Source organism: Haliotis rubra, unplaced genomic scaffold (genome assembly GCF_003918875.1).
Source record: "Haliotis rubra isolate DU_JTF1 unplaced genomic scaffold, ASM391887v1 Scf2, whole genome shotgun sequence".
NCBI classification, from domain to species: Eukaryota; Metazoa; Mollusca; class Gastropoda; order Lepetellida; family Haliotidae; genus Haliotis; species Haliotis rubra.
Genome location: NW_025766002.1, coordinates 2358124 through 2385446, shown reverse-complemented (window position 1 = coordinate 2385446; position 27323 = coordinate 2358124). Strand labels below are relative to the sequence as shown.

General features: G+C 40.0%; 1 protein-coding gene across 1 annotated transcript; it reads right to left on the bottom strand.

The window, feature by feature from the left end:
• Positions 1-27323, bottom strand: LOC124275344 (histone acetyltransferase KAT6B-like). The gene is made up of 8 exons (XM_046710839.1): positions 26605-27323; positions 10163-10331; positions 9163-9275; positions 6629-6710; positions 6383-6487; positions 5240-5339; positions 2759-2930; positions 1-1173 (listed from the first exon to the last, which is right to left on the bottom strand). The coding sequence occupies exons 1-8, from the start codon at positions 27202-27204 to the stop codon at positions 1033-1035; spliced, it is 1482 nt and encodes a 493-aa protein (XP_046566795.1). The 5' UTR covers positions 27205-27323; the 3' UTR covers positions 1-1032.

The following is a 27323-nucleotide window of genomic DNA, read 5'->3' as shown; positions in this document are numbered from 1 at the left end:
TGAGTGTCATCAATTGTAATTCTTGAAGTTCCAGAACACATTTCATTCGTAATTAACAAACATAAACAGCTTCCTAATAACTGGTGACTACATCACATTCTATACCTGTAATAATTTTTATAATATCTGGACAAAAAAAACTTCCCAGATATTATCGGGAAAGCATACTAAGTCCCTGAAATATTCCTGACTTCTCTGGAGATAGCTGCTGAGAAGTCCAAAGGAAATCACCTCCCAACCATCGATTACCTGGCCACACTTCACAGGCCCTGCAGCTGCATCTCGAGCACGACTTGATTCAGATGGAAAAGTATTCATCCACGCCTTCTTCACGTATTCCCCTTACATCCACTTGGTCTGGCATCAGTGACCAATTAGGAAGTGGTCTGGCATCAGTGACCAATGAGGAAGTGGTCTGGGGTTAGTGACCAATGAGGAAGTGTTTGCATGCTCTTTCTCAATGTATTCTACATCATTCCTGAATTCTCTGCGTATTATCTCACGATGGGTATTCACAACAAGATCAAGTACCAAAAAAGCGTCTATTATAAGTGGAATGCAGATGAATGAAGTAAGATTATGCAAGATTATATCTGTCAATCACTCAGAAACACCTGAGGAATGTTCACCATAATCCTCCTATACCATAGCACTAACACTTGTTCCATACAAGGTCTCGTCATATCACTGTCTTCACTATACATACCACAAGCACCTGTTCAGTACCTGGTCTGTACACAAAGTCCATTCACCTGTTGAGTACGTGATCTGTTTTTCCATGGTCTGTACATGGTACAAATATTCAGTGGATCATCTAATATTCTCCCAGTCTGTACACACTGTACAAGCACCTGTTCAGTACGTGATCTGTCTTTCCATGGTCTGTACATGGTACAAATATTCAGCGCATCATCTGATACTCTCCCAGTCTGTACACACTGTACAAGCACCTGTTCAGAACATGGTCTCTTCTCCCACTGTCTGTACACTGTACAAAAGTACATAATCGGTACACAATGCACAAGCACCTGCTCAGTGCATGTTCTGATCCTGCCCTGCTGTCTGCAGACACTCTACATGTTTATAGATCTTCAGGGCTGGTCCTAGCTTGATTGACAGACCTGTTAATACATCACTCCTTTTCATCAGGAGCAAAGACTTGCCATCAATCTCCTGAAACGCACAGAAAAAAAGAAGTGTTATGAGTGAGTGAGTGAGTGAGTGAGTGAGTTTAGTATTACGCCGCTCTTAGCAATAATCCAGCCATATCACGACAGGGGACACCAGAAATGGGCTTCACACATTGTACCCATGTGGGGAATCGAACCCAGTCTTCAGCATCACAAGTGAACGCTTTAACCACTAGTCTACCCCACCACGCGAGAGCATGAGTGATGTTTGGCAGTCACAATCAGCAATATACCTGCATTATTATGATGGCCAAAAATTATTTGCAAATGAGTCATCCACACAGTGGTTGATAGATTTAGTATCTGAATATATAAAAATTTCGATCTAAACAAAGCATTCCTCTTAAAATGACTCAGAACCTGATGAAATTTAGACTTGCTTTATTTAGGGCTTTAACATTGCAGAAAGACCAAGGAAGAGGTAAAATAATGGAGTTCAGGGATTGTGAGACAGACTAAGTAGTTGATAACATTAGCAAGAAGTTTCACACAATTTCAGCTAAGTTGACCTTTGTGTTCCCCCTAATCCTCATCCACCCACACATATGAAAGAGTTCGATTTTAAGCCACTCTAGGCAATATTCCATCAATATCACAGCAGGGGTGCACAAGGCATGGGCTTCCTTTATTGTAACCACGTTGGCATTCGAGCCAGGGTCTTGAATATGATGAGCAACACTTCAACTACTAGGTTACAGCGCTTCCAATGAGGATGGGAACAGGTGACCTAACCTGGCCTTGATTCCATACCCTCTACACTGGAATACCTCTGGGTAGAGAATTAGTTTAGTGAGTGAGTTTTATGCCTCTCTCAGCAATATTTCATCTTTATGACGGCGGTCTGTATATAATCGAGTCTGGATCAGACAATCCAGTGATCAACAGCATGAGCATCAATCTACACAATTGGGATACAATGACATGTGCCAACCAAGTCAGCGAGCCTGACCACCCAATCCTGTTAGTCGCCATTTACGACAAGCATGGGTTACTGAAGATCAATTATGACCCGGATCTTCACAGGTTCTATGTTTAGTGAACTGGTACACTGTGTTCCAGTGTGTTTTTATTCAGCTATGACAGAATTTCATTTTTATCAGGGCATTACAGCATAACTAGGGAATAAGTCAATTGTCTTTCAGGGCATTCATATTATCACACAAAAGAAACAAAGATGACTAGTGACAATGAAAACCAGTGGCTTCTGTCACAGTAGGAAGAAGGCATCCATATATACTAGTAAATGATTTGGTGAAACCCAAAAGAAGTTTAAATGTCAAAACCAGCAGGTAATGTCACAGTCAAGGGAGGTAACTGTGGACAGTGAATTGCAGCTGTGTAAGTCGTGGGGCCACTTATGTGAGAATCGGACATGACGCCAACCAATGTCTATAGAAGGCATGTATCATCTTTAACACAATATTTTCTTGGAATGCAACTTCATTTCTCAAATATTGTAGAAAAAAGTAAATTCTTGGATCTGTTCCTGTCATTTCTCGCAGACTGACAACAGTCGTCATATCATTACGTCTGCTTCGTGGACCTGGGCTCAGATCAACTGCCCCTACCTGTTCTCGAAATGCCTCCGCCTGCGCCTCGAAGCCGACAGATACGTAAAAGAGGACCACTTCGTCTATTGTCCAGTCTGAGGCATCTGGATACACGCTGTCAACTAAGCAGGGTTCTTTCGGGAGCGGCTCTGTGGATTTCTTCACTGGTTTTACCTCCTCCTTAAAATAGCTGAGAAGAACAAACCCTTTAGATGTTTTAAGTTGAACAATATGAATACTAGAAAAACTTGTTTTACCAAAATACCAGAACAAAAAGAATACTGCCATATGTATTGTTTGACATGAATATTGCAGTGTGCCAGTAATACCATGCAGCCTTGTATTAAACCACATAAAGAAAGAATGAGGACAATTTTTATGGACATACAACTTCTTTATTCTGTATAGGCGACATTTCGATATAGATTCTAAAGTCGTCAAACAAATGGACGCGACAACATTAGAATCTATGACATTAGTCACCTATACAGAGTCCTCATTCTTTATCTCCTCAACTTCTAGAATGCCAATCAAAGAAACCACATACATAGTTAACTACAAATCATCCTACATTTCTTTATCAATGACATGTAATGCATTGACATAAACTGGCCAATGATTTGTTATCTTCTGAGCATCATTAACATATCTGAACCCATGTTTTCATGTACATCATGACTGAAACAAATTCCCACACATCTGACCTAGTCAGCAGCACTGTTACAGCCAAACAATACACCTTTAGTTCATTCATTGCTTAGTTCTTAACTAATATTCCAGTTAATTCAGAGTGGACTGTAAAAAATCACTTCTGGACCGGACAATCCTGTGACTGACAAAGCAAGCCACACCCCAAGCCTTTAGGTGTAATACCACATAACCAGGAATTCTCTCATGGAGCAGACTGTGAGTTGCTTATTATCACATTGATTATTGCAGACTCTTGTAATAAAGCTCACATGTTGCAACATTGTCATATATCTCACACGTTGCAACATTGTCATGTTATATGTAGTAACCTTGTCATATTAGTTACATGTTGCAACATTGTCATATATCTCACACGTTGCAACATTGTCATGTCATATGTAGTAACCTTGTCATATTAGTTACATGTTGCAACATTGTCATATATCTCACACGTTGCAACATTGTCATGTCATATGTAGTAACCTTGTCATATTAGTTACATGTTGCAACATTGTCATATAGTCTCATATTAGTTACATGTTGCAACATTGTCATATATCTCACACGTTGCAACATTGTCATGTCATATGTAGTAACCTTGTCATATTAGTTACATGTTGCAACCTTGTCATATATCTCACATGTTGCAACATTGTCATATTGGCCACATATAGCAACATTGTCAGAATAGTCACACAGCAACATTGTCATCATTTTTGTCACATACAATGTATTACACCATTGTCATATTGGCCATATTTTACAATAATGTCATTTGGTCATTTGCTACAACACTGCAATATCAGTGACATCGTACAACATTCTAGTACTGGTGATAACATTTTCAAACAACAAAAAAAGGAGACAATAAGCTATGACTGACATAACCTGGCTGTCAGTGAGTGGTACGAGTATGAACTAGTCTATATGACCTACTTTGTGTAATATACAGTTATCACCCTTGGACCAGCTTACTTATATGTAGGTATCCTCATATATAAGTTTCAAAACAGTAGCAGAACACCAATACAAACATAGAAAATAGGAAATCTAAGAAACAAGGGCATATAAGTCATCTCAACTCGCACATGGAATTTAGAAAATCAGACCCAAAACAGAAGCAGTTATTGACAGCATGACTCCCTGCTTACCACAGTGGGGTGAGTGAGTGAGTTTAGTTTCATGCCACACTCGGCAATATTCCAGCTATATGGCGGCGGTCTGTAAATAATCGAGTCTGGACCAGACAATCCACTGATCAACAGCATGAGCATCGATCTGCGCAATTGGGAACCTATGACGTGTCAACCAAGTCAGCAAGTCTGACCAGCTGATCCCGTTAGTCGCCTCTTACGAGAAGCATGGGTTACCGAAGATCAATATTCTAACCCGGACCTTCACAGGTCTGCTAACCACAAGCTATGCATGGAAGAAAAGTAGTGCACTGTATAATACAAGTACATCTCAGGTCCTCATCTAGGTGCCCTTGGCAGCCAAATTAGGAAATATCATTACTTATTAATAATTGTGACTTTTTCTGAGTTCCTATTCTCCTAAATTCAACGTATTTGAACAATGAATTCTAACATTGCATTCAATACATAAAAGTTACATTAAAGACACTTCATCCATGCTTTTCCTGTTATCAGTGGTACACAAGTTACAAAAAAAGCCAAAGCATTTGATATAATAAGGTAACAGCATGTAAAGGGACAGGTTAAATTCCTATTCTGCTAGCAGAGCTTGTGAGATAAAGATGATTGCTGAAGAATGAAAATTTGGAAACTCCCCAGCACTGCCACGACATACCTGCTGTTGTCCACCTCCATATTCTCCACAGGAGAATCGCATGGTGTGTGGAGGAAGGACGGGCCTGGCTCTGACGTACACAACTTGTCAGTTTCATTGTCTGCAACAGATGGGACACTGACTTTACTACATGGAATATCATTCTGTGACCATAATTGGTAGCGCTGAAACGATGCATTGAACTATCGATGGATTGCCATTGTTGAGTCTCCGATGGCAGTTAATCGATGGTAGAAACGAAAAAACTGTCGATGCATCGATAGTATGTGTGACTATCGATAGTTTAGTAATTGACTTCTGTTGAGAAATGGGCAGCGCAAAATACAGGAAGTACCAGATTCGTTCACTTTGATTTACAGTTATCCCCTGTTACCTCTTAAACAAACATGACGGCAAACATGGCATGTGACTCAGGAGTTTGAAATTGTGAGCAAAAACAGTGCTGGATCTCGGTTTCAAGTTTCTTGTCCGTTATTAAAAGAGACTGAAACTACTTGTTTTTATTGCATATAAACTATACATTCATTTGGGAAATGACTTCAAATGAGACAATTCAAGGAGAAAACAAACACTATTGCAATAGCTGGTCGCAATAGAATATCGCTATCGCAATAGTATATTGCAACAGACTATCGTAATAGTTGTTTACCTTCAATAGTCACCCCTACTACATGAGATATCATTCTGTAACAAAGATATCTGCACAACAGATCCTAAACAAGTCAACATGTAGAGGCTTCTTTTCTCAAGCCTGTAGTGATGTGGCAGGAGTCAAGTCAGAGACAAGTACTCCAGGTAGCCCAGGAAGTATGCAGCATGATCAGCAATGATACTACACTACCTCCTACTGGGTACCCATTTATTGCTGAAGGGAAAACACAATAACAGCTCTTGGTTAAGTGCTTGGTCAACAACACAGTGAGTGAGTGAGTGAGTGTGGTCTTACACCGCTTTCAGCAATATTCCAGCAATATCACGGCAGGGGACACCAGAAATGGGCTTCACACATTGTACGCATGTGGGGAATCGAACCCGGGTCTTCAGCGTGACGAGCGGACACTTTAACCATTGGGCTACCCAACCGCCCCACACACTACATGTATTCCTACTGGGTACCCCTGTACTACTAGGGGAATAACTCACCTGTTTTAATAGACAGCTCCTTGCTGGCTGCCTTGGCTGCTTCCTGGGAGTCTAGAGCCTCTGCCGACACTCCATCGGTCTCGCACTCCATACACACCCACTTGCCTACAAACATGGAGTGCCTGTTGTCAACAAACATGTCACCTCTTCTTGCATGTCAGCTCAATAGGAAAATAAATTATTTGGAAAACATTAATATTCGAAATTTTATGACTATAAGAAATAATAATTTGTAATCATAAGTACCTGATGGTTTTTCTTTGACCTGGGGTTCATGACAGTTGGTGTGATAGCCCTTGTCACATCCGTCACAGAACAACATCAAATCCTGCAAATATGACAGGCCAAGTCATTCCATGTGCTACATATGAACATTTAAAAGCTACATTTAGTTACATATTACAGGGTAATTATGGGATATATTATGAGGGAGAAAATAATGATCATGTCAAAGATTAATTTTATCTTTATGAAAGGTCCACTTGTAGTTTGGAAAAAGGAATACACTGAGATTAAGATATCACAATGACCTCTCTCTCTCTTGCAGGTCATGCAGATCAATCCTTACAGACTAACCTGATTCCCACAGACACACAGACTAACCTGATTCCATCACACATAAGACTAACCTGATTCCATCACAGACAAGACAAACCTTATTCCAACAGACACACAGACTAACTTGATTCCATCACACACAAGACTAACCTGATTCCAACAGACACACAGACTAACCTGATTCCATGACACACAAGACTTACATGATTCCAACAGACACACAGACTAACCTCATTCCATCACACATAAGACTAACCTCATTCCAACAGACACACAGACTAACCTAATTCCATCACACACAAGACTAACATGATTCCAAAAGACACACAGACTAACCTGATTCCATCACACACAAGACTAACCTGATTCCATCACACACAAGACTAACATGATTCCAAAAGACACACAGACTAACATGATTCCAACAGACACACAGACTAACCTAATTCCATCACACACAAGACTAACCTGATTCCAAAAGACACACAGACTAACCTGATTCCAACAGACACACAGACTAACCTGATTCCATCACACACAAGACTAACCTGATTCCATCACACACAAGACTTACATGATTCCAAAAGACACACAGACAAACCTGATTCCATCACACACAAGACTAACCTGATTCCAACAGACACACAGACTAACCTGATTCCATCACACACAAGACTAACCTGATTCCAACAGACACACAGACTAACCTGATTTTATCACACACAAGACTAACCTGATTCACACAGACACACAGACTAACCTGATTCCAACAGACACACAGACTAACCTGATTCCAACACAGACATCCTGACTTACCGATCCTAATGGACATATACTGGATCCATAAAGACCTAACAGATCCCTGCAGACACACACTCTTACTGGCTCCCCACAGACATCCTGACTTACCGGATCCTAATGGACATATACTGGATCCGCAAAGACCTAACAGATCCCTACACACACACACTTACCGGCTCCCCACAGACATCCTGACTTACCGGATCCTAATGGACATATCCTGGATCCACAAAGACCTAACAGATCCCTGCGACACACACACTTACCGGCTCCCCACAGACATCCTGACTTACCGGATCCTAATGGACATATCCTGGATCCACAAAGACCTAACAGATCCCTCATGGACACACACATACACTTACCCGGCTCCCCCCACAGACATCCTGACTTACCGGATCCTAATGGACATATACTAGATCCACAAAGACCTAACAGATCCCTGCGGACACACACACTTACCGGCTCCCCACAGACATCCTGACTTACCAGATCCTAATGGACATATACTGGATCCACAAAGACCTAACAGATCCCTACGGACACACATACTTACTGGCTCCCCACAGACATCCTGACTTACCGGATCCTAATGGAGATATACTGGATCCACAAAGACCTAACAGATCCCTGCGGACACACACACTTACCGGCTCCCCACAGACATCCTGACTTACCGGATCCTAATGGACATATACTGGATCCACAAAGACCTAACAGATCCCTACGGACACACACACTTACTGGCTCCCCACAGACATCCTGACTTACCGGATCCTAATGGACATATACTGGATCCACAAAGACCTAACAGATCCCTACGGACACACACACTAACCGGCTCCCCACAGACATCCTGACTTACCAGATCCTAATGGACACATACTGGATCCGCAAAGACCTAACAGATCCCTGCGGACACACACTTACCGGCTCCCCACAGACATCCTGACTTACCGGATCCTAATGGACACATACTGGATCCACAAAGACCTAACAGATCCCTGCGGACACACACACTTACCGGCTCCCCACAGACATCCTGACTTACCGGATCCTAATGGACATATACCGGCTCCCCGACCTAACAGATCCCTACGGACACACACACTTACCGGCTCCCCACAGACATCCTGACTTACCGGATCCTAATGGACATATACCGGCTCCCCGACCTAACAGATCCCTACGGACACACACACTTACCGGCTCCCCACAGACATCCTGACTTACCGGATCCTAATGGACATATACTGGATCCACAAAGACCTAACAGATCCCTACGGACACACACACTTACTGGCTCCCCACAGACATCCTGACTTACCGGATCCTAATGGACATATACTGGATCCACAAAGACCTAACAGATCCCTACGGACACACACACTTACCGGCTCCCCACAGACATCCTGACTTACCGGATCCCCGGCGTCATCACAGATGTAGCAGGTTTTACAGTCAATGCACTGCCAGAGTAACTTGCGAGCCCGCCGGGCCAGGGCCACCGAGTAGTCCATGCATGATGGGTGAGCTGCAACAGACAGTAGACACAACCATCACAGGATGTCAGAGTGAACTAACACTGGTCCACAGGACTATTTCCTTGGTCCTCTGAACTCGTCATGATTAAAGGAGACAAAAAAAATTACAATTTGTGTTTTCCATCAATATTATTCCTTTCTAATGTGTGGTAAATTTAAGCATTGAGAACTGGGCCCCGTTTCACAAAGCTCTCTAGGCCTAATATAGTCAGATCTTTTTTCAGTAGCATCTGCATTCTATGTTACAGTTTAGGATGTACGAATGCTACGAGAAAAGTTACGAGATCTCAGGCTTACGAGAGCTTTGTGAAACGGGGCCCTGGTTCGGAATAACAGTCCACAAATGCTATTAGGACTACCATCATTGAGGTTTCCAAGTCATCTTTGGATTGAGAACTAGCATGAATTTATAAGACTGCTCCACCAACTGTTAAGACTGATGGAATCAAACTCGAGCATTTTGCTGACATTCACCACTGGCCTTAAGCAAATGATTCCACATAAAGATCTTCATCCAAAGACATCAAACTACTTAAAACTCAGTTGCAATTAGGTCATAATTAAACATTAGGAATCCAGCCTTTTCCCAAACCTGGAGATAAATATCTAGAACAGTTTTTTTTTCAATTTTGAGGCTCATATTGCCAGATATTACAAAAAGTTGATAATGTGTTTTGCAAGTGTTTCAGCAAACTCAACTACCTCACCTTTAGAAGGGGAGGTGGGGCAGCCTTATGGCGTTTGTCACGTCGAACGAAGACCCAGGTTTGATTCCCCACATTGGTACAATGTGAAGCCCATTTCTGGCGTCCCCCGCCATGTTATTGATGGAATATTGCTAAAATTGGCGTAAAACTAAACCCACTCACTCACTCACCTTTAGCATTACAGTCCTTGCATATGAGCAGTTTCTCGGGTCGGCCCTTCCGGTTGGTGGAGGCCGTCAGCTGGCAGAAGTCACAACGGTTCTCCAGCACCGGTAGGGTCGTGTTGACTGACTCCGCCACTTCCTCCTCAGACCCATAGCTCTTCTTCACCTTAGGAGGCTGAAATTGGACATGAAATTGGACATAATGGACCAGTCATTACTTAACAGGGAGGGGCTGGAAGATAAAGACATGTATGACAAAATAGACATTTCGTGACAAAATGTGATATGTTTTTGTGGGCTTTTGAGCGATAGAGTCATGATAAAAAGTTCTACCACTTGGAAAGGGTTATTCAAAATATGACAAGCATTACTGTGCTCACATGACCTTATTATTGGTTTGCCAGTTGTGTTGTGTAAATACAGCAAACTGTGGGGGAAATATCAGAGCATAAATGTGGGATGTAAATACAATTATTATATATATATATATCAGAGCTACAGATAACTTTTTGGGTCATTGAGTTATGTACTCGCTTGTGTTCATCTCAATTGGGTATCCCAATTTTCCTTTGAGTAACCAAATAAATTGTACCCACCTCACTCAAACTCAATTTGGTATTTTGCCATTTTCCATTAATTTTAAAAATGTAATAAAGCTTAAATGTTAGTGTTTGTTATTCATATTTGATCTGTAATATGAGAAACGATAAGAAAGACTGCAAGTTGTCAAGTTCATGTCCTGAAATAGAAACTCTCAATATACCTCAGTTATTTTATCTATCCACCAGTACGCAAGCTACACATTTTTGTGTGTACGCATGTAAGATCACATTTATTGAGTATTTACAAAAGGTCAAGTGTACTTGTACGCAATAGACTTAATAGGAATTGAGTTTTCACATAAATATTTGAGTAATTTATGCAGATACACAGCTAATCTGTACCTCTGTATATCCTGCCTATTATTATTATGTGATATATACCCTGCCTACAATATATATATATATATATATATATCCTGCTTACAATTGATATACATCCTGCCTGCAATTATGTATGTCCTGCTTCAAGTACTTTCTCACAGTCCCCTAACTACAATATTTTACGTTCCACCTACGACCCAGCCCTTACTATATTGCCTAAGCCCAGAATTAAGTCCATATTGTACACATCACCCCTGTTCAGTCCCAAGGCCATATTATTCTCCCTTCCACCAAGCCCCTACTGTAATGTTATATTATAACCTATATTTTCACCCACATTCCCTGGATTTGGCTAATACAGCCAGCCCACACTGACGCAAGCACACACACACATGTAAGCACACACGCACATATTGTCAACATGCAGCCACTAGAGATTCTATCATGTATCAACACCCAGCTCACCATGTGGCCTTCAAAACACTTCCTGAATGTTAAACATAAGAGGATTTGCAATAAACTTAAAAAATGGGTTTAACGAAAGTCCTGTTAAACTTTCTAACCACATTTCCAAGCAACATATCCCCACAGTAGTTACTTCCCTTAGAAAAGATCACCAGCCTACCAAAAAACTGTTATATACATTCACCAAAATAACAGTTTTCTGCAAAAACGAATTTCAGTTATTATCAAACACTAAACACATTTTCTGTATGTCCAAACAAACCTCAGCCATGTAAGTTCAACATTACATCTGTTTTGCTCAACCTTCAGCCAAACAAGAATTATCACCAACAAAGCCCTTATCTCTTGAACGAAACGTTAAAGTTCTTGAGTGGCCTCTCACATAACAGCGTCAGTTACCCGTTGGTCAAATCAGCTAAAGGTAAATGCTGGAGTTTTTACTTGTAAACTTTTTTTTTCTCTTCAACTAAAACATAGTGTCTCCCCACAAAACACTGCCCATACTTCAGACAAACTAGACACTAATCTCTCAAATGTCATATGATCAGGCAATTAGTAAAACAACTAGCCAGTCACGTTTCCTTGATAATAACATATTGTGTCCGCACCAACAGGATCTTAAAGTATACAAGGACCTTGGAAGATCTAATTGCACATTGATACAATAATATTCCGTCTCAGTTTCATCATAGTTCTCAAACAAAATCCATACAAGCTCCTGAAGCATAAGCTTAAAACACTGCATACATGTAATACATGTCTCTCTCAAATAAATATCTCTCGCAACAGCCACATAGAGGTATATGTATGTAATACAATGTGTTCATTCACAACAAGACACAAAGCTTAAAGTGCCCCCACCTGTACCCCTCACATCCATCACAGTGTAATGTGCCTCTCACAACAACGCTGAATCTATATGAAACAGTGCACTGAATTTCTTTAAAACCTTCGACTCAATCCTTGCTAAAAGTTGTACGTAGAATGTAAAGAATGTCTACAGAACTATATAGTGAATCGTGACTACAATTTGTACGAAAATTTCTACAAATCTTTGTTCTGAAACCACATGTAACTAACTATGCACTGAACATCTGGTACATTTGTATAAATAATACCTGCTTAACAACGATAGAAGAATCTGTATTGAAACATCGCATTGTCTGAATAAAGAAGCTGTTCATCCATAAAGAATGTCCTTGTCTGTGTCTCCAACTTCTAAAACTGCCACTCAAAGAAGTTATCTGGTAAACTTTACTAAACACTGTACCAAATCTCAACTAGAATCTGATAAGCGAGAGGCCCCATCACAGCCCCAAAGCCACTTCATCTCCTGCCCTGCTTGCATCGGGTATGGCAGTCAAAAGGTCTTACCTTCCTCCTATGGTACAGAGCATCATGGGTCTTCTTTACTGGCATGTTCACACAACTCTACAACACTGACAACATAAGCAAGCTGTACATTACACGCCTTACTTCCTTCATGTCAACTTGTGTTCTTCTGTAGGCCAAACAGGAAGACAATTCATTCCATAGCTATGAACATCCTGCTTTAACACGTTTTTTGTTAAGGATGAGTAATAAAATGTCTAAAAGGAAACAAGATGATTGGGGCCAAGAAAGTTGAAATTTGATGGATATGTTTTGTGTTTCATATTTTTTGGGATTCATTCTAGCAATACACATGCATAGTTTCATCATCCGAAAATAGGAACAACATACTGACTGACTGACTGACTGAGTTTAGCTTTATGCCGCTTTTAGCAATATTCCAGCAATATCACGGCGGGGGACACCAGAAATGGGCTTCACACATTGTGCCCATGTGGGGAATCGAACCCGGGGTCTTCTGCATGACGAGCCAACGCTTGAACCACTAGGCTACCCCGCCGCCCCAAGAACAACATACAGTCTACGTACAGTAAAAGCTACACAAGGTACTTATCAACAGAGGTGTTAAATAACTGTTTGAGTAACTCAGAACTAATTCAAATACATTGCTTCTTTTTTGTGTATTGTATGCAAATATGCACCTAATGTGCACCTCTGTTATCTTCAGCATGAGTGAGTGAGTAAGTTTTACGCCGCACTCAGCAATGTTTCAGCTATATGGCAGCGATCTCTAAATAATCAAGTCTGGATCAGACAATCCAGTGATCAACAGCATGACCATCGATCTGCGCAATTGGGAACCGTTGACATGTGTCAACCAAGCCATCAAGCCATCGAGACTGACCACCTGATCCCGTTAGTCGCCTCTTACAAGCATGGGTTACTGAAGGTTCATTCTAACCTGGATCTTCACGTGGTTTTCAGCATGACAATAAAGTTTCATCAAATAAAGGGTTTCACATTCACAAGACATGGAGTTTGAAATCACAAAACACAGCGTTTCACATTTACAAAACACAGGGTTCCACTTTCACAACAAACAAACACAACACATTCACTAACCATGGAGTTTAAAAGAAAAACACACAGGGTTTCACTTTCACACAGGGTTTTACATTCATAACACAGAGCGGTTTACATTCACACAACAAAGGGGTTTCACATTCATAACACACAGGGGTTTACATTCACACAACACAGTGTTTCACAACATACAGGGGTTTACATTCACATAACAGTGTTTCACATTCACAACACACAGGAGTTTACATTCACATAACAGTGTTCTACATTCACAACACAGGGGTTTACATTCACAACACAGTGTTCCACATTCACAACACGGGTTTACATTCACAACACAGTGTTCCACATTCACAACACGGGTTTACATTCACAACACAGTGTTCCACATTCACAACACGGGTTTACATTCACAACACACAGGTTTATATACACACAATACAGTGTTTCACATTCACAACACACAGGTTTACATTCACACAACACAGCATTGCATATTAAACAATATAGGGTTTTACAGTGAAAAAATACAGGGTTTCACTTTCACAAATTACAATATTTCACACGATGACATTTCCCCCTCAAAACTCCTATTGACAATCTGACTAGTTATAATTAGTGCTGCATACATTCATCAGTCCCTCACAGTTCCAACACGCATCCTACGGACTGCCCCAGAAATGTTAGCATTGATGAGTCATGATGATTCCCAGTTTTCAGACCTGATAATTCCAGATAAGCTTTCGACCTTCCTGCCTTCATTATAAACATTTGGTTTAACAGTACATTACTAGAGAGACTCGTTCAACCTTTGATGTAGCCGACTAGAGTCACCAGAGGCAGCAACTTCTAAAGCTGATTATGTATATTGATGTATGCATTCGAATTCCCCTAAGAACTGACTTTAATATTTATATCCAAACTTATCTTCAGTCTTAAGGTCTAAAAATTCACATATGCAAATACACACTGAAGTCAAATCTTTTAAATTAAAATTTCAAAATGAATAACTTCATAGACTGTTTACTTAACTACAAACTCACACAGAAGAGGTCAGTACAAGACAGTGAGATTGTCCAGCACAGGGGAATACCATCGACTAACATGTAGTCTATGAATATATACAGTACAACCAGAAATTATTGAGAATTTAAGATTGTAATTTGTTTAAAAAATTCACTCATTACTCACGTATTAAATGTGAATATTAGCAGAACATAACTCCAGATTCAAAGACAGGTGAACAGTTAGTATTTTGTCAAGTCACCATGGGCAGCAATGCAGGCTTCAATGCGGCGGGGCATACTACTGATCAAAGAAGTTAGAAAGTCATGGTCGATGATGTCCCAATATCAGACCACCTCTTCTTTCATTTCAGCAATATTTGTCAGATATTTCTTATTGACACTTTCCTTCATAAGTCCCCAAACATTTTCTATTGGATTTAGGTTAGGGCTATAGCTTGGCCAATCTAATAATGTCATATTTTGGGGCTGAAACCAGGTCTGTGAATGCTTTGAACGATGTTTTGGGTCGTTGTCCTGCTGGAAAATCCTAAAAATTTCCATAGAACACATGAGCAGATGGAAGTAAATGTCCCTCGAGAATATCTGTGTACCGCTCACTGTTCATATTCCCTTCAAATACACAGAGGGGCGTTGCCCCTAACACAGATATGCCACCCCACACGTTAAATTTCTGACAATGGTTTTTCAGTTTGTTTGGTCCAAAATTTCAGAGTATTAGAAAACAGCCACACGGAATTTACATCTGAGAAAATCACATTGTCCCAGTTAAAATTATATGCTGTAAGCACCAGTTCAACCTTCGCTCCTTTTGTTCAGGTTTCATGATTGGTGATGGAATTCTTTGACTTTTCTGCCAACCCATTGCATGCAGCTCAGTTCTAATTGTCTCCTTACAGACAGCGACAGTTCCTCTATCAATCATATCCAGCCTTAAGTTTTCTAAACTCCTTAGTTTGTTTTTAGAAACAAGAATACCAAGCCGCTTCCTGTCACCGACAGTCAATTTTCTGGGCCTAGCTGTGCCTCCCTGGTGCTCAGTGCCATATCCATTTGCAATATTTTTCAAAACACGATAAACAGTGGACAAAGGGATGCCTGTTCTACTTAAAATCACTTTAGCTGATCTGATGTCCTTGTTATAATACTCTAAAATCAACTTCCACTTCTCTAAATCATCCATACTGAGGATCACTGAAAATGTCTGCTAGCAAGTAAACAAAGGGGGATAACTCTTCACAAACTAATGAAAACGGACTAAAAGAGTTGTCTCTCTTGAATGAACCAAGCACCTGATAGCTGGTCAAGGTTGTTTATACTAGAAATCCAATTAAACATATTCCTAAAATTCTCAATAATTTCTGGTCATACTATATATTTTGGATAGTAACAAATAAACTCATCTAAATTGAAAAGGAGCCCCAGTAATATGAAAAATTGAGAACCTGAGGAAATCTAGACTTACTTCATTTAAGGCTTTATATCAGTGCAGGGAGGGCTAGGCAGTAGGAAAAATAATGTGGTTCAGGGACTGCGAAACAGACTAAGTAATACCACAGAAATCCCATCTATTACTATCAGCCAGTCAGGACACAGTAGTGTGTGGGCATTGCCAAATTTATTTTTTGTTTTACAGAAAAATAACCGCTCCTCCCAAATATAGTACTGCCTGGTTAGCCAATCAAATGCCACAGAGCCACTTGCAATGTATAGTTTCTGTTACATCATGACGCATGACTCAACAGAATTGAGTGAGTTGAGTTTTAGCAATATTCCAGCAATCTCACAGCAGGGGACTCCAAAAATGGGCAGTCAAAAGAAGGCCAGCAATGTTGGGTTTCAGATCCAAAAAGTCTCACAAACATTGATATAATGGATACTAGTAACTTCCTTCAGGAATAGGAATAACAAAAACTAATGAGCCGTCATTACTAGAAAGTATGTAATAACTTATCCCAAAACTAATATTTTGTGTGTGTCCGTTATGTAACATAACTCCCAGCAATATTCCAGCTATATGACCTGTAAAATCATGTTTTCACCAGTCAGTTCAACAAATTATTTACAGCAGCGTTCCATGCCGTCAAACAAGCCCGGTCACGAGGTCCATTAGGTCACCTCCAGATGTATTTCAAACCAGTTTCTCCACAGGGTCTTTTATGACATACCCTTATTGCATAATGTCTGAACTAGATCTATATCTTTGTAAAGATATAACTCAGGACTTGGAGAGAAACTGAAGTGTTGTGTATATTTGTTTGGTTTACTAAACTCTTTGTATTGCAGAAGTCAAAACTATTTCAAACAATTCAAGAACAATCATGGGATAGAAATGTGTGCAGCGAATTGCAATGTCTTAAACTGTAACATCTTTATCCCCTAATGACAAGAAGCAAAACAACGCCATTATCCTTGTACAAGTGAGTGAGTTAGGTTTTAACCCATTTTCAGCAATAATCAGGGGGACACCAGAAATGGGCTTCACACATTGTACCCAAGTGGGGAATCAAACCCAGGTATTCATTAGGCTACTCCACCACCCACCTTGTACAAAGTATGTGTGACATACAGAACATATGTACCTCATCACGTTTCTGGGTGAATATTTTTATTTGACTGACTGACTGAGTTTGGTTTTACGCCGCTTTTAGCAATATTCCAGCAACATCACGGCGGGGAACACCCGAAATGGGCTTCACACATTGTACCCATGTGGGGATTCGAACCCAGGTCTTCGGCGTGACGAGCCAACGCTTGAACCACTAGGCTACCCCACCGCCCCATTTTTATTTGAACCCTTGTCCAGATGTGTAACTATTGATCCACTTTTGGTGTATGCAACTATCCTTGTGCAACTGACACTCAGCAAAGTTGAATGAAAATATCAATAGGAGTTACCTATACTGGTAGATACATAAAGTACTGCTAGTTCACCTGGTTACCATGACAATAGACACTGGGGCCGCCACTATGAGGCGAGATTTACAAAATATATAGAAACAAATATGAATTTTTAATCATGACTACTTTATGTTTAACATCAAAGAATTAAAATAGCATGTCATGTAATTTCATAGGTTGAAATAATTCAATGACATTTTCTGTAAAGCAAAAAAGCAATACATCAAGAATAATGCGGATAATAGTCTGACGATAATAGCCTGGGAGTGTTAATAGTCTGACGATACTGTTTATAGCCTGACGACAGTGTTTATAGCCTGACGACAGTGTTTATAGCCTGACGACAGTGTTTATAGCCTGACGATACTGTTTATAGCCTGACGACAGTGTTTATAGCCTGACGACAGTGTTTATAGCCTGACGACAGTGTTTATAGCCCTGACAGTGTTTATAGCCTGACGACAGTGTTTATAGCCTGACAACAGTGTTTATAGCCTGACAACAGTGTTTATAGCCTGACAACAGTGTTTATAGCCTGACAACAGTGTTTATAGCCTGACAACAGTGTTTATAGCCTGACAACAGTGTTTATAGCCTGACAACAGTGTTTATAGCCTGACGATACTGTTTATAGCCTGACGACAGTGTTTATAGCCTGACAACAGTGTTTATAGCTTGACAACAGTGCTGTCAGGGGCCTTGGCAAAATGACACAAATGCTACTGCATTTTTTGAATTTATGCCATTTTGCATACAACACTTTATTAGCACCAAACCCGTGAAGGTCCGGGGTTAGAATGAACCTTCAGTAATCCATGCTTGTTGTAAGAGGCGACTAACAGGATCGGGTGGTCAGGCTTGCTGGCTTGGTTGACACATGCCACCGGTTCCCAATTGCGCAGATCGATGCTCATGCTGTTGATCACTGGATTGTCTGGTCCAGACTCAAGTATTTACACACTGCCACCATATAGCTGGAATATTGATGAGTGCAGCGTAAAAACTTACTCACTAGTTAACAACAAACTAGTTCCAAGTAAAAACTACTCTCTTACAACTATTCATAAATGTTCGATTCTAGTGACCACGAATAAGGAATTGAATTCATGAAGAATACAGTTCAATTCACTCGTGAATCGTAACAGCACCAAGGCATACTGTTGAATATGTATCAATATATGCTAGCGAAGTACAGGTACACTGTATCTTCAAGCATAGTTTACGTCTTGTTGGAAACTTTACAACAGTGCCAATTGACAAGTCAAACTGTAATTATGAAACCATTTTAGATAAAGAAATAATGAAGATAATGAATAAAGTGAAGTAAGAATATTTGTGTCTAGTTTGTTGTTTAAAATGTTTCTGATACCTCATCTGTTTAGACCACAACAAAATCCAAATTCAATTATGAAGCTGATAATAATCAGGGCGACAGATAATTTTTCAACATCAGGAGTACGTACTCCCTATTTTTTCAATATAGGAGTACTGGAGTACATTTAGAGTACTAAATGGAAAATAATGGTGTATCAATAATCTTGTGTTTTGTTTTATATATGCACCACAACATTGCTACTCTTGTGTAAACAGGTCAATAAACAATACTTTTTCAGATAAATATGTCTGTAAATGATTTTAAGACCATACACCATTGCTGTGGTGCGTATCTGCTACGTTTTCTAAATTATTTCCTACTGTATCGTGCATATTTTCTATCCGTACATACGTCGATACGGCCCTTATCTGGAGCCCTGATAAAATGTGCAGGGGAGTTTTCTTTTCAATTCAGTTCATCATCAATAACAGATACCATCAATTTATTGTGGTCAATGAATCATTATTGGAATAAGCTGCAATAGGAATTTCAGACCAGTATCCATCACAATCTGTCACAAAGCTTCATGGGTAATAATAATAAAAACAACATGTACAAAACACTGTCAATTATGTTTTACCACATACTGTTTTCCTATTTATTTCTATGGAAACATCTACAAAGACAGACTGGTACCTTTCAACAAATGCTCATTATTTCATGCCAGACAATCAGAGGTACCACGCCTGCTCCTTAGCCTTCCAATAAAATGTTATACCTATCCTGACTTGGGAGATGAGCAAGGAAATCCATGACGTATTTGTTTTCATTATGCATTAATTTTCCTGCTTCTGTATCAGAAAATATTGATACGAGGGTTTTACTGAGATTAGTATGTATGGCTAATGGTTGGTTGGTTGGTTGGTTTGTTGCTAAATGCCACTCTCAGCAACATTCCAGCTATATGGAGGCGGTCTGTAAATAATCAAGTCTGGACCAGACAATCCTGTGATCAACAGCATGAGCATCAATCTATGCAATTGGGATACGATGACATGCGGCAACTGCACGGTATGAAACTCCCCAAAATTTCAGCCAGACCACAGCGCGCTGTCTAAATTTTAACCTGACCATCAGGCAGGTGAATTTGACTGACTGACTGACTGAGTTTGGTTTTACGCTGCTTTTAGCAATATTCCAGCAACATCACGGTGGGGGACACCAGAAATGGGCTTCACACATTGTACCCATGTGGGGATTCGAACCCGGGTCTTCGGCGTGACGAGCGAACGCTTTAACCACTAGGCTACCCCACCGCCCTAGGTGAATGTGAGAATCTGGCAGGCAGGTATTTCGAACACTGGCTAATGCGATGTGTACACTGGTTACATCACATACCAGTAGTATCTATACTGCAAATGTATCCAGAGATATTCACATCTGACCTTTCACTCCTGGAAGCCTCCCTGTATGATCAAGACAATATAACACCAGTGGAGGTTGCAAGCTCATGTGAACCTTGAGCAAAAGTTGACCAACCAATGTAAATCAAGGCTGCATTGTCTGAGCCAATCAGATGTCAGCTGTGTTAACATATTTGGCTTCACTTTACCTCACTGATCAGGAAAACCAAGGAATGTGTTCCGTTAATTCTTGCAATGCACTTGAATTCATCAAGGTGTATAAAATTTCCAAAACAATGTCATGTTGCAGTCTTTATTATTTCCATTATGAACTTCCTGTTATGTTCACTTTCGAGACACAAAAGTAAGAATTGCTGTTTTCTTCTCTTACAGGTTATACTACAACAAATCAGAACATTTTAACAAGCACTTTTCGTGGGGAGCCTTCAGTGCAGACTGAATCACCTGACAGCAGTGATTGGCTAATTTTGTGTAAGAGTGTGTAAGTACCTCCATCCAGTAATGACCATACTTTCTTATATTTAGTGCTGTCTATTCTTATATGATGACTCATACTGAACGTGACCACAGGTATTTTCAAGCGGTTGACATTTTGTGCAGGACTGGGGTTGGCCTGTTTAGCTTCCTGTACTCGGGACAAGGAACTGGCTGAGGTGGACATACTTAAACATTATCATTGCTTCTTTAAGGCCAGATGACTGACTGACAGTATGGTTTTACGACGCTTTTAGCAATATTCCAGCAACATCATGGCAGGGGACACCAGAAATGGGCTTCACGCATTGTACCCATGTGGGGATTCGAACCCGGGTCTTCGGCGTGACGAGCCAACGCTTTAACCACTAGACTACCCCACGGCCCCTTAAAGGCCAGATGATGCACACACATGTAATAGTTGTTGATATTTCAGTTATTTATTAAAAAGTATATCGTTACAATAGAAGTCAATGGGAATGTATTTGCATTTGTGAAACAGAGAATTTAGAAGCTGAGTCACCACCTGGCCAATTTGACCCGACCTGACCTGACCTCCTGGGGTTCGTAAAATCCTCATGCAGAGCTGAACACAAGTGAACAGATCAGGTTCTAATGAGCTGGCAATAGTATCACACAGAGTTCTCACCTGTCACAACAACTCCGAAACATGCCTTTCATCACATAATTAATTATTACCCAGTAATTGAAAGGATACTATCGGACAGTATGTCTCACATGTTTAGATGTCACTAGTTAAGATAACTCGACCACTGGCAACATTTAGTATACTATTTAAGAAATTCATCAGACAATATCAGTCAACTCACCACTGATTAATTACCATGGAATATAACATCTTTACACTAATGTTTATTCTCTGAAATATATACACTTCATGATATTTTGGGCTAACTGACTTTTAAAGATACAACATATTGAAACCACAGAATATCTACAATTTCAGAATTAGAAATATAGACTTGCCAAAGTATAATGGACTTCCTATTAATTATAAAAAAGTTCTGGGTCTGTAAGTCACATTATTAAGTTTTCCATACCACTGTCCGAAATAGCAAGCCTTGTGAGAAGAGGCATAGTTCCTTCCTTTATGCCTTCTACTCTCCAGTAAAAACTTCAATTACTTATTATTGCATTCATTTGAACACTAAGAGTAGATTCACTGTATTAAGAAACCAATTGCTTCAGTACAAATTACAGTTGAATCCCCTGTCGTAATGTAGCCGATGTTTGTGAGCGCTTAAAGTTAGCGTCTCACTGGTTGATCATGGAAAGCACATCATACATGTAAAGTGATAGGAATGATATATTATATTTTTACATAGCTTTTAGCAATATTCCAGCCATATCCCAGCGGGGGACACCAGAAATGGGCTTCACACTTTGTACCCATGTGGGGAATCGAACCCAGGTCTTCAGCATGACGAACTCTTTAACCACCAGACTACCTCAGCACCCCAACAGTAGATACAATGGTAAGTTGTCCCCTTCTGTTCACAATGAAGGATTGCATCTTTTAAGACAAGCTAGTAATATGGAGGAGTCCCAACAACCTGCATGGCTTGTTGGGGCTAAAACTTTTTACACTTACATCCCAAACTGTCAGCCATTTGTTCCGATCAACTTACTTATAGACAACAAATGTCATGTTTTATTCTACATATGTGTTCTAAATCCTACAGCGTTATCTCCTGAGACATCCAGCTCGGAATTGGTTTCCAGTACCTCAAAGTACTTAAAAGAGGTGCTTGAAATTACAGTTTGAGCACTCTATGACTGGGGATTCCTGGTCAGGTCCCCTGCAACCTTAGCTGGTCGTAAAGCCATCCCTTAGTTTTTATAATGTGTTTCTCATCTCCAACCTGAACCAGCAAGAGTGAGTGAGTGAGTGAGTGTGGGAGTTTAGTTTTATGCCACTTTTAGCAACATTCCAGCAATATCACGGCCAGTGACTCCAGAAAAGGGCTTCACACATGGTTTTCATGTGGGAATCGAACCTGGGGCTTCGGTGTGATGAGTGCTTTAACCACTAGACTACCCCACCACCCTCAATCAACCAGATTCGGAGTGGGAAAAAATTTGAAGCAATCCAAAAACATTTAAAAGATTTTTAAACTCATTATTTATCACTTAGTAATAATATTTGATGAAAATCGAATTGCTTTGCTCAGGAAACTTTTCAGTAATGTATTAAGAAAGAGCAAGCTGACCTCTATCTTTATGAATCAGCAAGTGTAAGGATATAACTGTCCACAGCAGCTGGGAAAATTAAGATAAAAAAACTTTTCATTTTTTAACATTGGAATGAAAATTCAGGGCTGGCAGGACAACAGAAGCAAAGAAAACATTAAGGACAGCCTAAGAGGTGACCAAATGAATCAGGTGACCAGGTTTGTTGACCTGGTTCAGTCAGTGTCTTCATACTACAAAGATACATAGTGTCCTCACAATATCACTGGATTGTCCAGTCCAGACTCAAGTATTTACAAACAGTTGTCACATAGCTGAACTGTTGCTCTGAGCGTCGTGAAACACTTGGCTGATTTCATATTCACAGTCCCCATGGTTCGTGCTTATGCAATTAATCACTGGTTCGTGTTGTTCCAGATATTATATTTACATACACAGACTGGAACATTGGCGAGGTCAGCATGAAACAATATTTCATTCCCTCACCTGACTTTCACTTTAATTGTATTTACAACTTAAATAAGTATGGCGAATTCCTATTAGGTATACATCAGGGCTCCAGATAAGAGCCGTATCGGCGTATGTACGGATAAAAAATATGCGCGATACGGTAGGAAATAATTTAGAAAATGTAGCAGATACGCACCACAGCAATGGTGTATGGTCTTAGAATCATTTACAGACGTATTTATCTAAAAAAAAGAATTGTTTTATTGTTTATTGACCTGTTTACACAATGTTGTGGTGCATATATGAAACGAAACACAAGATTACTGATATGCCATTAAATTCCATTCAGTACTCTAAATGTACTCTTAAGATTTTCCAGTACTCCTATATTGAAAAAAGAAGGAGTACGTACTCCTGATGTTGAAAAATTATCTGTCGCCCTGATACATGTGATGTAAGCCTTTTTATCATGACTATAAATAATAAACAATGACTAAGTTGCATCAACTGGTGTCCAAGTAAACCGTATTGGCGAGACAGCTGTGGAACTATTGCCCGGTATTCATGCAATACTGATGTTTCTGCTCAATCTTTAAGCCTTTTGAATAACAATGCATCATCAACAGTCATGATATTTTGAAAATCCAATAAAATTCTCTATGCCTAAAAAAAGGAAGGAATAGCGAATTTAAAAAAAATCCAAATGTAAAAAAATATATATCAATGTCCCCCGACACATTATCATATTCCAACAGATCACAAATACAGGGGAGAAATTTAAGAAACATCTCTATCTTGATAAACACGATGTTTCAGAGTATATTCTTACTCCTTTGTCAGGTGAATTAAAACTATGTGATGAGGAAAATAACAACATACTCCGAAACACTGTGTTCCTCAAAATACAGAAGGTGACATTGATAAATTTCCTCCGTCAATGTGAATCACCTCAAATAATAAATGCAACTGAAAAGATTTTAGATTACAAGGAAGTTATATTATTAAGTTATTTACTAGTGGATCTAGTCATGACTTAATACTTACAGAAATATTTGTTTAAACATGTTCAGAAGTCCAAGATATTTTTTATGGATTAAACTTCCTCTCATAACGTTTCGAGACCATTCCAGGTCCCTTCATCAGGTGAACTGCCAGTTCACCTGATGAAGGGACCTGGAATGGTCTCAAACATTGTGAGAGAAATTAAAAAAGAAGTTTAATCCATAAAAAATATCTTGGACATCAATGTACAACTTCTAAATGCCACTGAAAGACATGTTCAGAAGTGTTTCAAATTTTCATTTTCAGATTGTAATAATATATTAGCCTCATTGCAATATATAGAAGTGTTTGGTTGTACTATATATGAGTAGATAAATATATACTTGATTAAAAGCATGCACAAGATTCATCAGGTATGGCCTGAAGGGGTTCATGGAGCTGAAAGTGTTTATCTTCAAGGGACTAGTTTACTCTAAGTTTTTACACACACAAAAACATATGATTTTAATGAGAATCACATGCCCATCTACCTCCATTCATCTCAGTCCGTACTCACCCCCCCCCCCCCCTATCCAACCAGCATAGCCCCTTGCTCATGTACACCCCTTCCTATCACAATATTACCTGTTCACATGAACAACAGCTAATTGCTGACAGTGCCTATAGTTCCAATGATCTTAAAACACTAGGAAGTACCAGAGAAATGGTCTGCATAAAAAATTAAAATAACAGGTAATTCCGTTGGAAACAGCACAGTTCATTCAAATGAGTTATTGATTTTCAGGAACTGAATATCGCTTGTGTTGTGCGCTGTGGCCGAAATATTCCCAACGTTAACGAAAACACGAAATTAGGACATCCTCGTACTTATATCGGGGCGTGGTCGCCATTGCGGTACTCGCTCGTTCCATTCATTTAGTAATGCTACGAATTTTCCACATTTATCTGTTCACAACTGCAACGAATATTGTCCAAAAATATCAATTTCCGGGACCAACTTTCGTTTTAACATGGAAGTCTATCGGAAATTCATAAATATAACAAATTCTCGAGCCGGTGCAAATAACCCACGAACACGCGCGACAGTGCCGCAGTACTTCGCATCCACGAGAATATCTTCCCGATTGGAATCGGGTTACGCATTCTAGCTCAGCGTCATTTCAATTGTCAGTCCTGACCTACAAATGTACGTGAGAGAATTCACGCTTGCACAGTGTACTCACTGCCATTCACAAGTAAACAGTTATCGATTATTGTTTCAGCGGAGAAAAGGAAAACGATCGACCCATTTAGCGTTAATCAGCTTTGCACACGTGTAAAAAGAAGATGCCCGTCCCGGCGTAGTATGTACATCGGTTTGTTATCAAACAAAGATGTATTTACTTTTCAGAACGCACGGACGACAACTGTTCAGCGTTGAATCTAAGACCATATCATATGATAACGCACGGGATGCCGCTATAATGATAAATTATAACAATACTGCAGCCTGCGCTGAAATTCCACCAGTGAATGAGTGAGGGCCCCGTATCCCAGTCACCGAAACGCATCATGCGATCTGTCCGTCACAAAAAAGCAACAAAGGAAACCGATATTTGTTTGTTTTTTTTGGTGGTTAAAGATGATACTCATATGTGATAATCTGAAAAATGCGTTTACATCATGACGAAATAATACGATCATAATATCGCCAATGTGTAGAATCAAAATCATTAAATGCGCGCAACATCATTTAAAGGAATAATAGAAAAATAAATATCATTCCATCCGATAAAAAGAGAGTAAATATTACAAACTATAATGTAAGAATTAATCATGATAACACGTGGTAAAAAGAACCGACCTTTTTTAAGCCAAGGTTCTTGTTTTTCGGGGGCCGCCCCCTCCTCGACGGAGCGCCGGCGATTTGTTTCACATCCAAAGTTTTAGGCCTGGATACTTTATGCCCAGATGATGGTAAAGAAAAATTCCCATTTGGTAATTTTTCAATCCTTCCTGCATCAATTTCCCTCTGGAGAACAATATTAATTGGGCTTTTCAGCGGCACCTCGTCGTCAAAATTCGACTGCAGCCAGTTTTTAATATCACGTATACTTATCCCGAACCGTTCCGTTTCCTGATTCTGAGTAGGCTGGCTATCACTGAGTTCAGTGATCGCATCGTGAAGTCTTTTGCTAGCCGTGCTGGAATTCAAAACAACCCCTCCTAAATGACTCTTCTTCCATTTGGCCCCATTTCTATAGCTCGTGTTGCCCTTATAGTCAACTTTTATCACTATTTCTGAGTCGACCAGCTTTTCTAGTTGCGCTTCCGTCTCTCGTGAACTCAGCCCATGTTTTCGTTCTACCATGTGGCAAATGCGCTCGAGGTCCGGCCGAGCTTTTCTCTTCCGCAGCTGATCAATCGTCTCTAGAATCCAGTCCCGGTATTTCGGGTTAGCCATACTTGTTTCTTCTACCGTAACACCAGCCCTGTCATGCCTTAGGAGCCGAGTAAACGTCAAAATCCTGCATTGAAGAAAGTTAGGGCCTATCGAGAAATGCGACCTAGGACATCGCTTTC